General features: G+C 40.9%; 1 protein-coding gene across 2 annotated transcripts; it reads right to left on the minus strand.

Moving 5' to 3' along the window:
• LOC127676333 (olfactory receptor 5-like) lies at positions 1 to 10,925 on the minus strand. 2 transcript variants are annotated; one of them, XM_052172260.1, is made up of 3 exons: positions 10,271 to 10,904; positions 2,846 to 2,848; positions 1 to 311 (listed from the first exon to the last, which is right to left on the minus strand). In XM_052172260.1, exons 1-3 carry the CDS (start codon positions 10,902 to 10,904, stop codon positions 1 to 3), a joined length of 948 nt encoding a protein of 315 aa, XP_052028220.1. The 2 variants fall into 2 exon arrangements, with proteins under 2 accessions (XP_052028220.1, XP_052028219.1); XM_052172259.1 differs by lacking the exons at positions 1 to 311; positions 2,846 to 2,848 and having other exon boundaries at positions 9,966 to 10,925.
• Between the last annotated feature and the right edge of the window lie 1,919 nt (positions 10,926 to 12,844).

A 12,844-nucleotide genomic window follows, 5' to 3' on the forward strand; every position in this document is an offset into this window, starting at 1 on the left:
TTAGGACCAGTGCATGGCTCTGTAGAGAGCTACTTGGACATCCTTGTTCCGCAGACAGTAGATGACGGGGTTGCACATGGGGGTGACCACTGTGTAGATGACAGACAGCACCTTGTTGAGGTCCATGGCTTCTATGCGTTTGGGGCGGGCGTAGATGAAGATAGTGACTGAGTAGAAGATGCCCACCACAACCAGGTGAGAGGCGCACGTAGAGAAGGCTTTGTGTCGGGCGGTGGTAGAAGGCATGCTCAGAACTGCCCTGCCAATAGCCACGTAGGAGGCCAGAGTGTACAGAGCCATATTGGGGCAGTCTTGCACTTGGTCAGAGTTTGACTTTGGTCAAGGTTAACTTCTCCCAGTTAGCCAGGATTCTGCTCCACTTAGGGTGGAGCGCACGTAGTAAAGGTTAAGTTCATTGTTCTTCCTGGTATAGGGATTCCTGAATTAAACAGGTGACCCACCCAGCTGCCGGAGCAGTCAAGACGAAGACCTCCAAGAGAAGCTAGACAACTTCCACCGGAACTCAGCCTGGAGTCTGGGGGAAGGGTTTGCCCGAACTGTTAAAAGGTCCGGCGCCATTAAAGTTTACGGCTTTGATCAGTGAACATTGACTTAGCCGTACGGTCTTTTCGCCGCTCTTCCCTATGACCCCAAAATTCTCTCAACAGGTAACCCGGTTTACATGTAGCTGCTGGCGGCTACATAGTGGCGCCTGAACGTGGGACGACCTGGCACGAGAGAATTTCTTGAGGTAGCCCTATCCAGCGAAGCTTCGCAGAAAAAGGTGAAAATTAATGGTGTCCGCACGGTAAGCAACATAGAGGGCAAAACTAGCGCTAGTGAATTCGTGTCTATGGTTGTGAGTGCAGGAATGGATACAGTTTTTCAAGCATACTGCGTGGACCCAGCGCAGGACTGCTTGGGTTGATAAGATAGGGAAATATGGGGAAGGAATTTGGTAGGCATTTGCCCAAAGCTCGTAAGAGCTGATTTCGGCGAAAAGAAAGGGGTTTTTAAAAATAGGCATATGTCCACAGCTTCTAAGAGCTGTTTAAAGAGGAAAATGGATGCAATTGCTTAACAAGCACGCTTAACTTTCTGTGTATCTTTCCGTGTTTGTCCCGGTGCACCGACTGTCTATGTGTATGTTTATGTCCTCTCTGTGTCTTTGTGTGAATGACTGTTTCATGTTAAAAAGAAAAAATTGGTAAAGATTACATCTGCTGGTAACCTCTTGAGCTAGCCACAGTTTGTGTGGGGATTGACTCAAAGCCACGCTGCAGCAGCGTAGCTCACTCACCCAAGAGGCAAGCATGGCTGGGGAAAAAGCCGCTCTTAAAGCCCAGAAACCTCGAGATTTGGGAAGACTTTGGTTTGGCTTGTGAAATTCATGTAGTCGCTTTATACTTGTTTCTAATTGGTTTTAATGATATAAGGCTTTACATTTCTTGACTAAAGAGTTATAAATTAATTGGTTATTATGTAAAAGGTATAGTGTTATTAAGAAAAGGTTAGTTTAAAACTGGTGATTCAGTGTTAGAGCTATCTTAACTAACTACACGTGGCCTAACGCCACTCATGCCTTGTTCTTGTTTATAATTGGATTTAAAGGTATATTTTGCATGTCTTGACTATAGAGTATTGGCTTAAGTCACTGCACATGATTTAAAAGGTATAATGTTATTAACAAAAGTTAGGTTAAGGCTGGTAGTTTAGGGTAGTCGCCATTTTGAACACGTGGCATGATGGTTAAGGCTGGTAGTTTAGGGTAGTCGCCATTTTGAACACGTGGCATGATGGTTAAGGCTGGTAGTTTAGGGTAGTCGCCATTTTGAACACGTGGCATGATGGTTAAGGCTGGTAGTTTAGGGTAGTCGCCATTTTGAACACGTGGCATGACGATTAAGGCTGGTAGTTTAGGGTAGTCGCCATTTTGAACACCACGTGGCATGACGCAATCCAGGAAATACAGGCCTTTGGGACGCTCCTAAATTGGCATGGTGTTTCATGTGAATCTTGGCCTGGAGATTAGACTTAATGAAGATTAAGATTTAAAATATTGTCTCTTTAATAAGTTACACTGTTATACACTTGAACATAAGAACTGGCATACAAACCTTGTGCTGTAAATATGTGTTTGCCATTAATTTTAAAGAAAATAGATTGTTTAAAATTGAGATTTGCTTCCAAAATTACAATTGTGCTCTAATATTGCAAGAAAACATTGAGTTACAATAAAAATCAGTGTGTCATTGGCTACAGTTTTCAGTTTGCAGGCTCGTAATTGTTAACATTTTGTAATTAAGATAATTTTGAGAGTGATACAGCTATGGGTTTTAGAGGCCCATTGCCTCTTTTCCACAAGTTTATAGGCTACAATGGTAGGAGCAAAATTTAACCCTCCAAGATTAAAAAGGATATCTCTGTAGAAATGTATTTGATATCAAGTAGGTTCCTTTGACCATGAAATTACAGGTTTCTTTTGTTTAATCCTTAAATTGTCCTTGTAGGTTTGGGTCTGGTCTTAGATAAAAGGCTCAGATTAGAAGATATTTACATTTGAGGAATCTCATACAATGTCCTTGCCAAGGACTCAAGGTGGATCCTAGGGCAGATAAAAAAAAATTTACATTTGAGTTAATGCAAAGCTTAGAGTTGCCTCAGGGGAAGCTAGTGAGGAAGCTTGAGAAATTGTTTCTGCCTTACAGGCCCCACCTAGGGAGTGTTTGGCTTAAAAAAAAAAAAAAAAAAAAGTTTTTGACTTATCCAGGTGTGGGTTAAAATGCAGTTCAAATCTATGAAAGGTCAAGGAGGCTATAAAAGCATTAACATTTGGCCTGTCTACTCCCTATAAAATTATTGTAAATTTAAAGGGTTGGTTTTTTGCTTTACATTCTGATAATTATAAAAGCATTTGCTTCTAATTTTAAAGAGACAACAAAACAATTTCATTAGAAAGTTTTTGCCTCAAGGAATGGCTAACAGCCTTATGTCCTGTGAGAAAAAAAAAAGGTTTGTCTCTCTTTCAATACAAGAGTTAGGATCTTACATTTTTCAGTCTATAATCATAGAATGTTTGTTACAGGCCTTTGCTCTAACCATAGACTTTTAGAATTTTTAGGTAAATGGCTTTCAAAAGTTGTTAGGATATATTAATTGGCTTTATCTTATTTACCTCATTTTAAGCTTGCCACAAAAGGTCTTAAACCTCTGTTTTCAAGGTAGGAAACGTTTGTTCCTTGCTTCAAGCAACAATCAAATTTATTATTAATGGTTGATCTATTACATGGCAAGCATTTTTAGGCAAAATTAATAATTGTTATCCAAAAGATAATTTGTACTATCAGATCACATGTTTATTCCTTTAAGTTTCTCCCTGCTTCAACACAGATACCTGAATTGGGTGCTATAGCAGCTATTTTTAAGATGTTAAAGGTCAAGCTTTTAATAATAGTAGATATACATAGCTCATGCATTAAGACCATTCTAAGCCAGGTGGTTGTGGTGCACACCTTTTATCCCAGTATTCTAGAAGCAAAGGTAGAAAGATCACTGTGAGTCTGAGGCCAGTCTGGTCAACAGAGCAAATTATAGGATAGCCAACGCTACCCCTAAAGCCCCTATCTTAAAAAACAAAACAAAACATCAAAATCAAACAAAGCAAAACAAAATAAAACAAAAGAAGAGGGTACTCTGTAAGCCCTAGAGCAAACCCCAGTATCTCTCCTTATTCCTTTTTCTCCTCCTCATCTTTCTCTCTTCTCCTTTTCTCCTTTTTGATTCTTTCCAGAACACTGTACAAATGCTGTTCTTACCCTTATTTTACAAGAAAGACACTATAGATCATAGTAATAATATGGAGCTAGAGGGACCACTTAGTGGTTAAAGTAGCTCACAGGCAAGTCTGATCCCTGGCCCTTTCCCATGTGGGAACGTGAGATCGGCGGGATTAATATAGTTAAAATGGCCATCTTGCCAAAAGCGATCTACAGATTCAACGCAATCCCCATCAAAATCCCAACTCAGTTCTTCACAGAGTTAGAAAAAGCAATTCTCAAATTCATCTGGAATAACAAAAAACCCAGGATAGCTAAAACTATTCTCAACAACAAAAGAAATTCTGGGGGAATCAGTATCCCTGACTTCAAGCAATACTACAGAGCAATAGTGTTAAAAACTACATGGTATTGTTACAGTGACAGGCAGGTAGATCAATGGAATAGAATTGAAGAACCAGAAATGAATCCACACACCTATGGCCACTTGATCTTTGGCAAAGGAACTGAAAACATCCAGTGGAAAGAAGATAGCCTTTTCAACAAATGGTGCTGGTTCAACTGGAGGTCAGCATGCAGAAGAATGCGAATTGATCCATTCTTATCTCCTTGTACTAAACTTCACTCCAAGTGGATCAAGGACCTCCACATAAAGCCAGACACACTGAAACTAATAGAAAAGAAACTGGGAAAGACCCTGAGGACATGGGCACAGGGGGAAAGTTCCTGAACAGATCACCAATAGCTTATGCTCTAAGATCAAGAATTGACAAATGGGACCTCATAAAATTACAAAGTTTTTGTAAGGCAAAGGACACTGTTAAAAGGACAAAACAGCAACCATCAAATTGGGAAAGGATCTTCACCAACCCTACATCTGATAGAGGGCTAATATCCAATATATACAAAGAACTCAAGAAGTTAGACCCCAGAGAACAGATTTCTTAAAGCTGTCTTTTGACTTCTACACATGTCATGACACAGGTACACATGTGATACACACACACACACACACACACACACACACACACACACACACACACGCCACACGCACACACACACATACTCTACATTTTTCTTTTTTGAGAGGTTAAGAGCACTATTTTTTCCTTTTTTTATTGGATATTTTCTTTATTTAGATTTCAAATGTTTTCTTCTTTCCAGGTCCCCCCTTCGGAAAGCTCCCTATCTCTTCTCCCTCCCTGTGCCTCTGTGAGGATGTTCCCCACCCACTCCTCTCTTTCCACCCTGGCATCCCCTACACTGAGGTACCCAGCACCCTCAGGCCCAAGGGCCTCTTCTCCCACTGATGTCTAACAAGGCCATCCTCTGCCACATATGTGGCCAGATCCAGGGGTCCCTCCATGTCTACTCTTTGGTTTGTGGTCCAGGGAGCTCTGGGGGTCTGGCCTGTTGATGCTGTTGCTCCCTCCATGGGGCTGCAAAACCCCCTCCACTCCTTCAGTCCATTCTCCAACTCCTCCATCGGGGACCCTGTGCTCAGTCCAATGGTTGGTTTCGAGCTTCTGCCTCTGTGTTTGTCAGGCTCTGGCAGAGCCTCTCAGGAGACAGCCATACCAGGCTGCTGTCAGTAAACACTTCCCAGCATCCACAATAGCATCCCGGCTTGGTGACTGTTTATGAGATGGATTCCCGGGTGGGGCAGTCTCTGGATGGCCTTTCCTTTAGTCTCTGCTCCACTTTTTACATTTTTCATTAGAGATTAAAACTCAATTAAAATGACTCGCTCTAAATCGTACAACCAAGATGGGAAATGGGATAAATTCTCTGGATGATTCAAGTCCCGGTCCAGCCATTCTCTGCTTGTTATTTCCTGGTCAGCACCACTCTAAATGGCAGCAGCAAAAGCATCAAATGATTAAACACCGTGACACTACTAATAATCACGATGTACTATGCTCTTCCTTGGGCCAAAGTCTTTGTCTTCACTTCTCAAATTGTAGCCCTTTAGAGCTTCATGAACCTTGATCAAGCCGTTTCATCACTGCATCATTACAGTGACATTGGGATTGAGAAGAACCGTACTCAAGACACGGGGGAGGGAGTGAACGGTGGAGCTGGCTTACAAATTGGGCTCTCAGCAAAGTTGTGTGTCTTGACATTTTAGGTACCTGACAGCAAGTGATCATAAACAGGAAATATGGCTTGTTTGCACAGTGGAGTTTTTTTTTTTTAATTCAGTTGTAAAGGAGAGTGAAATAATGTTCCCAGAAAAAAAGGTTTTTACTGGAGATCATTGTGTTAAGTGAAATAAGTATCGACTATTTCCTCTCGCACATGAAATTCAGTAATAAAATATAAAGATGGATACATTAGAAGTATGGAGGAGATTCACAGTGAAGCAATTTTTGTTTAAAAAATGCCATAATGAAATTGAATACTAAGATTTCATGTAAAAAAAAACCTTATAGAAGCCAAACGTTTTATAGGTATATTAGGTGACCATTTCAATACTGACCACACTCCAGGAGATGGCTCCACACCCACGTGTGTGTGAGTGGCACTGCTTGCACTCAGTGGGTAATTCTTGTTTTTTTAAGAAAGGAAGATGGAAGGAATATGTATTGGAAGGGACTGGGTGGAGTACAGGGAGAGGGTGGGGGTAGATATGACCAGTGCATTATATTCATGCTTCAAATAAAAATATCATAATTAGAAATAAAGTTTTAATGGTGGCACTCTGCATGGTTAGACAGTTCTTTTGGAAGCTCAAGATTAAAATAAAAAATAAAAGATAAATATGGATATGGGACAAAAAGAAGTTGTGGGGGGTAGAAGATGACAGAGAGGGGGAATATTATCAAAACATATTATATGCACCTATGGAAATGAAATGCCAAACCCTGTGCTTTTATGTTAACTTTTAATAAAAGTTAATAAAAATGTAAAATTCTATATTCTTTCTTTCATTCCATAATACACTTCAGAATTTTGGTTTGGTCAAATTTCCACTTTTTAGGTTTAAATATTGACTTGGACAAACTAATAAGAGTTCAATGAAATTTTTTTGCCAAATTTTCATAAGACTGATAATATTCTTATGCCTTCATGGTAGAAGTTGTGTGTATGTGTGTGTGTGTGTGTATGTGTGTATGTGTGTGTGCATACCAGTAATCAATATCTCTAGTTGTTAAAGACTATCAGAACAGTTCACACCAGTCTTATTACCAGAGGGATATGCCTATATTTTGTCTTAAACAGTAATCTTCTGTATCTAAAGAGCAGCATGGCTGACTGTGTTGCTGCACACCAGCTTCCCATTGGCTTGAGCTTTTGTCTGGGTAGTCGGTCTTTCCACAAACTTACACAAGCGCTATAAAGTGTGAAGTTCTGACTCTCTGCATTTTGGGTTCTATTTGTGGTTGAAAATGGAGTCTTCATCATCCAAACTCAGGACTGATGCCAAAATTCTGAAGAGTCTGATAGCGACTTCATTGCGAAGTACTCCCCTTTTTTCAATCATCTTATATTGTTCCTCCCTCTTTCCTGGTGCTGTTTTTGAGTTTCATTCTCTCCCCCTTCACAATGATCCCTCTCACTGCCAAACTCTTCTGTGAGTATTTTTATGGGTAACATTTCCTGACTAACAGACTGAAGTGTAGCAAAGCTCTCCATAAAAGTCCTAAAATATCTACTAATAACCCAACATCTCTCAGCACTCCAGAGAACCAGAAGACACACCCAGTTCTATCTCAGTTTTGTAATATACAAACCACTCAGCAGCATCTGAATTGGATTAAAAATGATGTGTTGTGTAGCCCGATTCTGACTGTTGGCCAGAGGAATGTAAGCCATGATGATTTCCCAAATCTGTGCCTCGGGTAGGTTACTAACTCTCTTCAAATATCAACTGTTTTTGAAGATCAGCTTTTACTCTGGTGAAGGTCATATTTATTCCCCACAATGGAAGGAGAAACATCATGTTTAAATACAAGCCTTTACTTGTATTTAAACAAACAAGGATTGAGCTCATAAATCAAACAGGGACAGGTTGGAAATCTCTTGTCTTAAAAAAAAAAAAATCCAGAGTTTTTCCTTAACAAGACTATTGGCTAGAAGAAGGCTTAAATAGTCATTAATTCCATTCCATTTTACATATGCTTATGAAGAAAGACTTTGAACAAAGACAGAAGCACACAAGAGCATATTGCCAATAGACAAGTTGAGTTGTTACATCAAAATATTTGGAAACTTTGAAGCTGTGTGTCTCTAGGAGTTGCTTTGATTACTTCAACACATTTTGTCTTCTCAGCTATATTTTTCTTTGAAATGAATAGATTCCATTATAAGCCATTTTATAGCCTGTCCAAGTTCTTATCACTTGGATTCTAACTGAACCTCTGCAGAAAGCAGAGACTGAAGTCATCCTGACAGATTTCTCTCCCTTGTAAGTACATGGTCTCTAAGAAGCCACCTGATCCCACCATGCTGTCAATCCCACTGTCTCTACCCATTGTTACATATATTTTATATGATGTTATCAAGAGCATTAAGTGAATGTCTTTCAAGTATTTGGATATGATACCTAATAAACTTCTGTGTGTTCTATATAGGTTTATTTTCCTATGGGCAACATACACACCTGTTTTTGCATATATGTAACTCCAGCACTCCAAGGCTGACTGAAGTGGGAGGGCCACATGCTTGAGGCTATCATGATTTTGATTAAAGAAATAGTATATTCTTTCTGCTGACCCTCATTTTTACGTAACGTCTCATATAGCTCAGAACTTGTTGTTTAGTGGAAGATAGCCAGAGCTTATGTTCCTCCTCTATTTCCTGAATACCGAGATTGCAAATATGTGACATCATTCCTTTATTTATGTATCTGGGCTCAAACCCAGCACTTCTTTCATGTTAGCCAAACACTTGACCACCTGAAATATCTCCTCATCCCTGTTGTTCCTTGTTTCACCCCTTTAAAGAACTTCTCTGGATCTTCTCACCTGCTGGTTGAAGGCAGATAAATTCAAATCCTTTATTGCTGATGTTGAATGTAGAGTAGGTTCTGGTGGTGGCCAGATGGAACCAGCTGACTCTAAGGAGAGCCTGCCAGGAAATGGAACCTTCCAGTAATCTTGAGAGAAACTGTCCTTAGTCTTACACACACACACACACACACACACACACACACACACACACACACACACACACCTCTGTTACTGTTGTCCTGGGATGTCCCAGTCACCGAGTTGACTATACTGTGAGAGAAGGCAAAGACACAAACTTAAACCAGCTCTCTATACCTGAGAGGATCCCCTCATCCCTGTGGATTAGAAAAAAATCAGGAAAGGAAAGCCTCAGAGAAGATGTAAAATGAGGGCTGGTGCCTGACATTGACCTATGACCTCTACTCTCGAGTTAAGACATGTGCAAGCACACAAAAGACTTTCATTCCACATTTTACTTGTTTTTTAAATTAAATATATGTGAGTTAGCCATATTTTCATGTTAAAACAGGAAATCATGTGGGCTAGAAAAATGGCTTAATGGTTAAAAGCTTTCACTGTTCCTGCAGAGGACTCGAGTTCACATCCCGGCACCGGTGTTGAATGACTCACAACTGCTGGTAACTCTGCTCTGGGGGGATTCTGATGCCCATGAGTCCTGTGGGCATCACACACACTTATGTAATACAGACATACAAGTGTATTACATAATTAAGATAATAAAAATAATACTTAAAACACAAATTAGTTTTCACACTCATATTTTATCTTGTAGTTAAACACTTTATTATGTATGAATATAATTGATAGGCATTCAAATGGATTCTTTCTTTTTTGTTGCAAACAATGCCTCAGTAAGCTTCTAATATTTTGCACAGTATTTATCTATCCTTGTAGACTTCTACTGGCTCACTTGATAAATATATATCAGTCAATTGGCAATTAAAATTACAGAACTATCAAATATGCACACATGAGATATATTAAGCATATATACATGCAGGCTAGCAGATATGTATTATTTATGAACTTTCATGAATTATTTATAAATTTGACCATTTTTCTTTTAACAATTTTTTTCTTAATGATTTTCCTGTGCTGAATTCCTAGGGAAATACTTTCTAAAAGGTTTTTGTTTGCATTTAAAGATTATTAGTAGTGGCTAGGCTGTGAACGATTTGCCCCAGGTTATGAGAGGTTCACGTACGGACGATGGTGATCAAGGCCAATGAAGAGTCTTCCTCAGCACAGTGTGGACCTCCTTATTCCGCAGACAGTAGATGACAGGGTTGCAGAGAGGGGTGACCACCGTGTAGATGACAGACAGCACCTTGTTGAGGTCCATGGACTTGATGCGGCTGGGGCGGCAGTAGATGAAGAGAGCTGCTGAGTAGAAGATGCCCACCACCACCAGGTGGGAGGCGCAGGTGGAGAAGGCCTTGCGCCGGGCAGCGGCTGATGGCATGCGGAGCACAGTCATCCCGATTGCTGAGTAGGAGGCTAGAGACACCAGGAGTGTTCCACAGAAGATGACAATGGCTGAGATGAAGTCTACCAGCTCTGTGAGGGCCACATGGGTACAGGACAAATTGAGCAGAGGGGAGACATCACAGAAAAATTGGTTGAGGACATCGGGACCACAGTAGGTCAGGCTTGCAATGCATTTTGTCTTTATTGCTGAGACTACCAGGCCACCCAGCCATGAAGACAAGGCTAAGCCCAGGCAGACCTGGGGCCTCATGAGCAGTGGGTAGTGTAGTGGGCAGCAGATGGCTACATAGCGGTCATAAGCCATGGAGGCCAGGAGAGTGCATTCTGTGCAGATGAGAGAGACAAAGAAGAAGAGTTGCGTCATGCAAGTTACAAAGGATATGTGATAGGGCCCCGTCCACAGCCCCATGAGCAGGGTGGGCATGGTGACCGACACATAGCACATCTCCAGGCAGCTGAGGTTGCCCAGAAAGAAGTACATGGGCTTGTGGAGCTCGCTGTGGCTGCAGACGAGGTAGATGATGAGTGTGTTCTCCAGGAGTGTCAGCAGGTAGAGAGTCAGGAAGATGACAAACAAGGCATCCCTTATGCCCAGCCTTGTAGGAAAACCTAACAGCACGAATTGATGGACTCTGGTCATGTTGGCCAACTCAAGTGATGTCTCCATCTGTGGAGAGCAAAGTAGCATTGTTTAAATACAAGCACAAGGTACAAACTTATGAGAATATTCACACTTCCTGGAGAAATTAGTGGTGCTGACAACTGTCCAAAAAGGTAGCCTATCAGACAATCTTTAAAGAAAAATCTAAGTATGGTTACTGTTTCTATTGGTTACTTTTCTTGTTGCTATGATGAAGCATCATGGCCAAGGCAAATCAGGGAAGAGCAGGCTTACGTTAGCTCATGGTTCCAGGGTGGGCATGTCTGACAGCCATGGCATGCAAGGCAGCTGGAGAGGGAAGCAGATAGCAAACATTCCCATGGCAAGCTTGAAACAGCCAGCAGACTGGAAGTGGACTGTGGTTATGAACCCTCAAAGCCAATCCCCAGTGACAGACTTCCTTCAGCAAGGCCACTCCACCTAAGTCTTTATGAGTATGAAGTGGTCAAATACCTGATCCTATGGGAGATATTTTTTTAAATCACCAAACTGGTCTGCTAAATCTGTGAATACACACACACACACACACACACACACACACACACACACACACCAAAAAATAGAATGCAATTTTAAAAAGGTGTCTGCAATATGATCATTGGGTAAAGTACTTTCCACCAAGTCTGATGAACTCAGTTCACTCTCTGAGACACACAGGATAGGAAGGAGCATGATTCCTTTGACCATGTAGGAATGATGTCTCCAAATAAAACAAGAGGGACATCTCCCCTTCTGTGATAAGTGAAGCGATGAATGACAAGGAGTGTCAGCAGGTAGAGACTCAGGAAGATAGCAAACAGGGCATCCCTTATCCCCAGCCTTGTAGGAAAACCTAACAGCACAAATTGATGGACTCTGGTCATAGACTCTCCTGTGAACTAAATAAGGAACTAGAATCAGTTATGTATGCTTTGTAGTAGATGTAGTCTGTCTAGATGGTGTTTAAGTTTCAATCTGCACACAGAAATACATTCACATCTACAAATCAAGAATGAAACAAGACTTCATTTTCTTCCAATTTCTATTGTTATATTCTATTATAGTAATCAACAAAATGATTAATATTTCTTGTGCATTTGTGATATATGTGGGGGCACATGTATGTGTGGAGGCCAGAGTTCAACCTCACATATTGTTCAAAAGGTGATATTCTTTGTATTTAAAACACTTTATTTTGTGTGCATGTTTCATCTTCACATACGAATGTTAGTCGTGTGGCATGGCTGGTACCCGTGGAGCCAGGAGACAATGTTAGATCTTCAGTACTGGAGTTACAGATGCTTGTAAACTACCTGTGGATGTTGTAAATCAATCCTAGGTCTTCCGGTAGAGGAGTGAGTGTTCTCAATCACTGACTTCTCTCTCTCACACATGTCCACGTGCTTTTGTGACAGAGTCTCTTCCTAGCCTTGAGCTTGCCAAGTAGGCTGGCATGCCTGGCTAAAGAACCTAAAAGACCTGCCTGTACCATCGGTTAAGATCAGAGAACGCCAGCATTTATAGTCATATTCAGTTCTCAGGGACTGAATTCAGATCCTAATGCTTACAAGACAAGCACTTCACTGAACAAGCTCCACAGATCAATGCTGGTTCTATTTATTTGTGCTTCTTTCTCTTTCATTGCAAGCAACTAACGTCCATGTGTACAATATATTACAGAATCAGAGAGAGTGAGAGAGCTGTTACAATCGATAAAATGTATATCAGAAAGTTTGGAAATCATGGAATGCATCCCATCTTTGTGATTACAATATGTAGACACACATTATTTCCCCACTGTACCACTTGAGAATATTATAGTTCATACAGAACATTATTGATGCAAACCAGGGTATAAAACATAATAAGTCTGCACCGAGAGCTGATCCTGTACCACAGTGCTCCGTACCCAAATACCACAGGGAGAAAGCTGGTCTCCTAGGAGTGTGGACATGCCTGTGAGCACA

This window comes from Apodemus sylvaticus, chromosome 1 (genome assembly GCF_947179515.1).
Source record: "Apodemus sylvaticus chromosome 1, mApoSyl1.1, whole genome shotgun sequence".
Lineage (NCBI taxonomy): Eukaryota > Metazoa > Chordata > Mammalia > Rodentia > Muridae > Apodemus > Apodemus sylvaticus.

Excerpts from the sequence above, each read along its gene's own strand:
- LOC127676333 (XM_052172259.1), bottom strand. The coding sequence starts at position 10,925 with ATGCTACTTTGCTCTCCACAGATGGAGACATCACTTGAGTTGGCCAAC.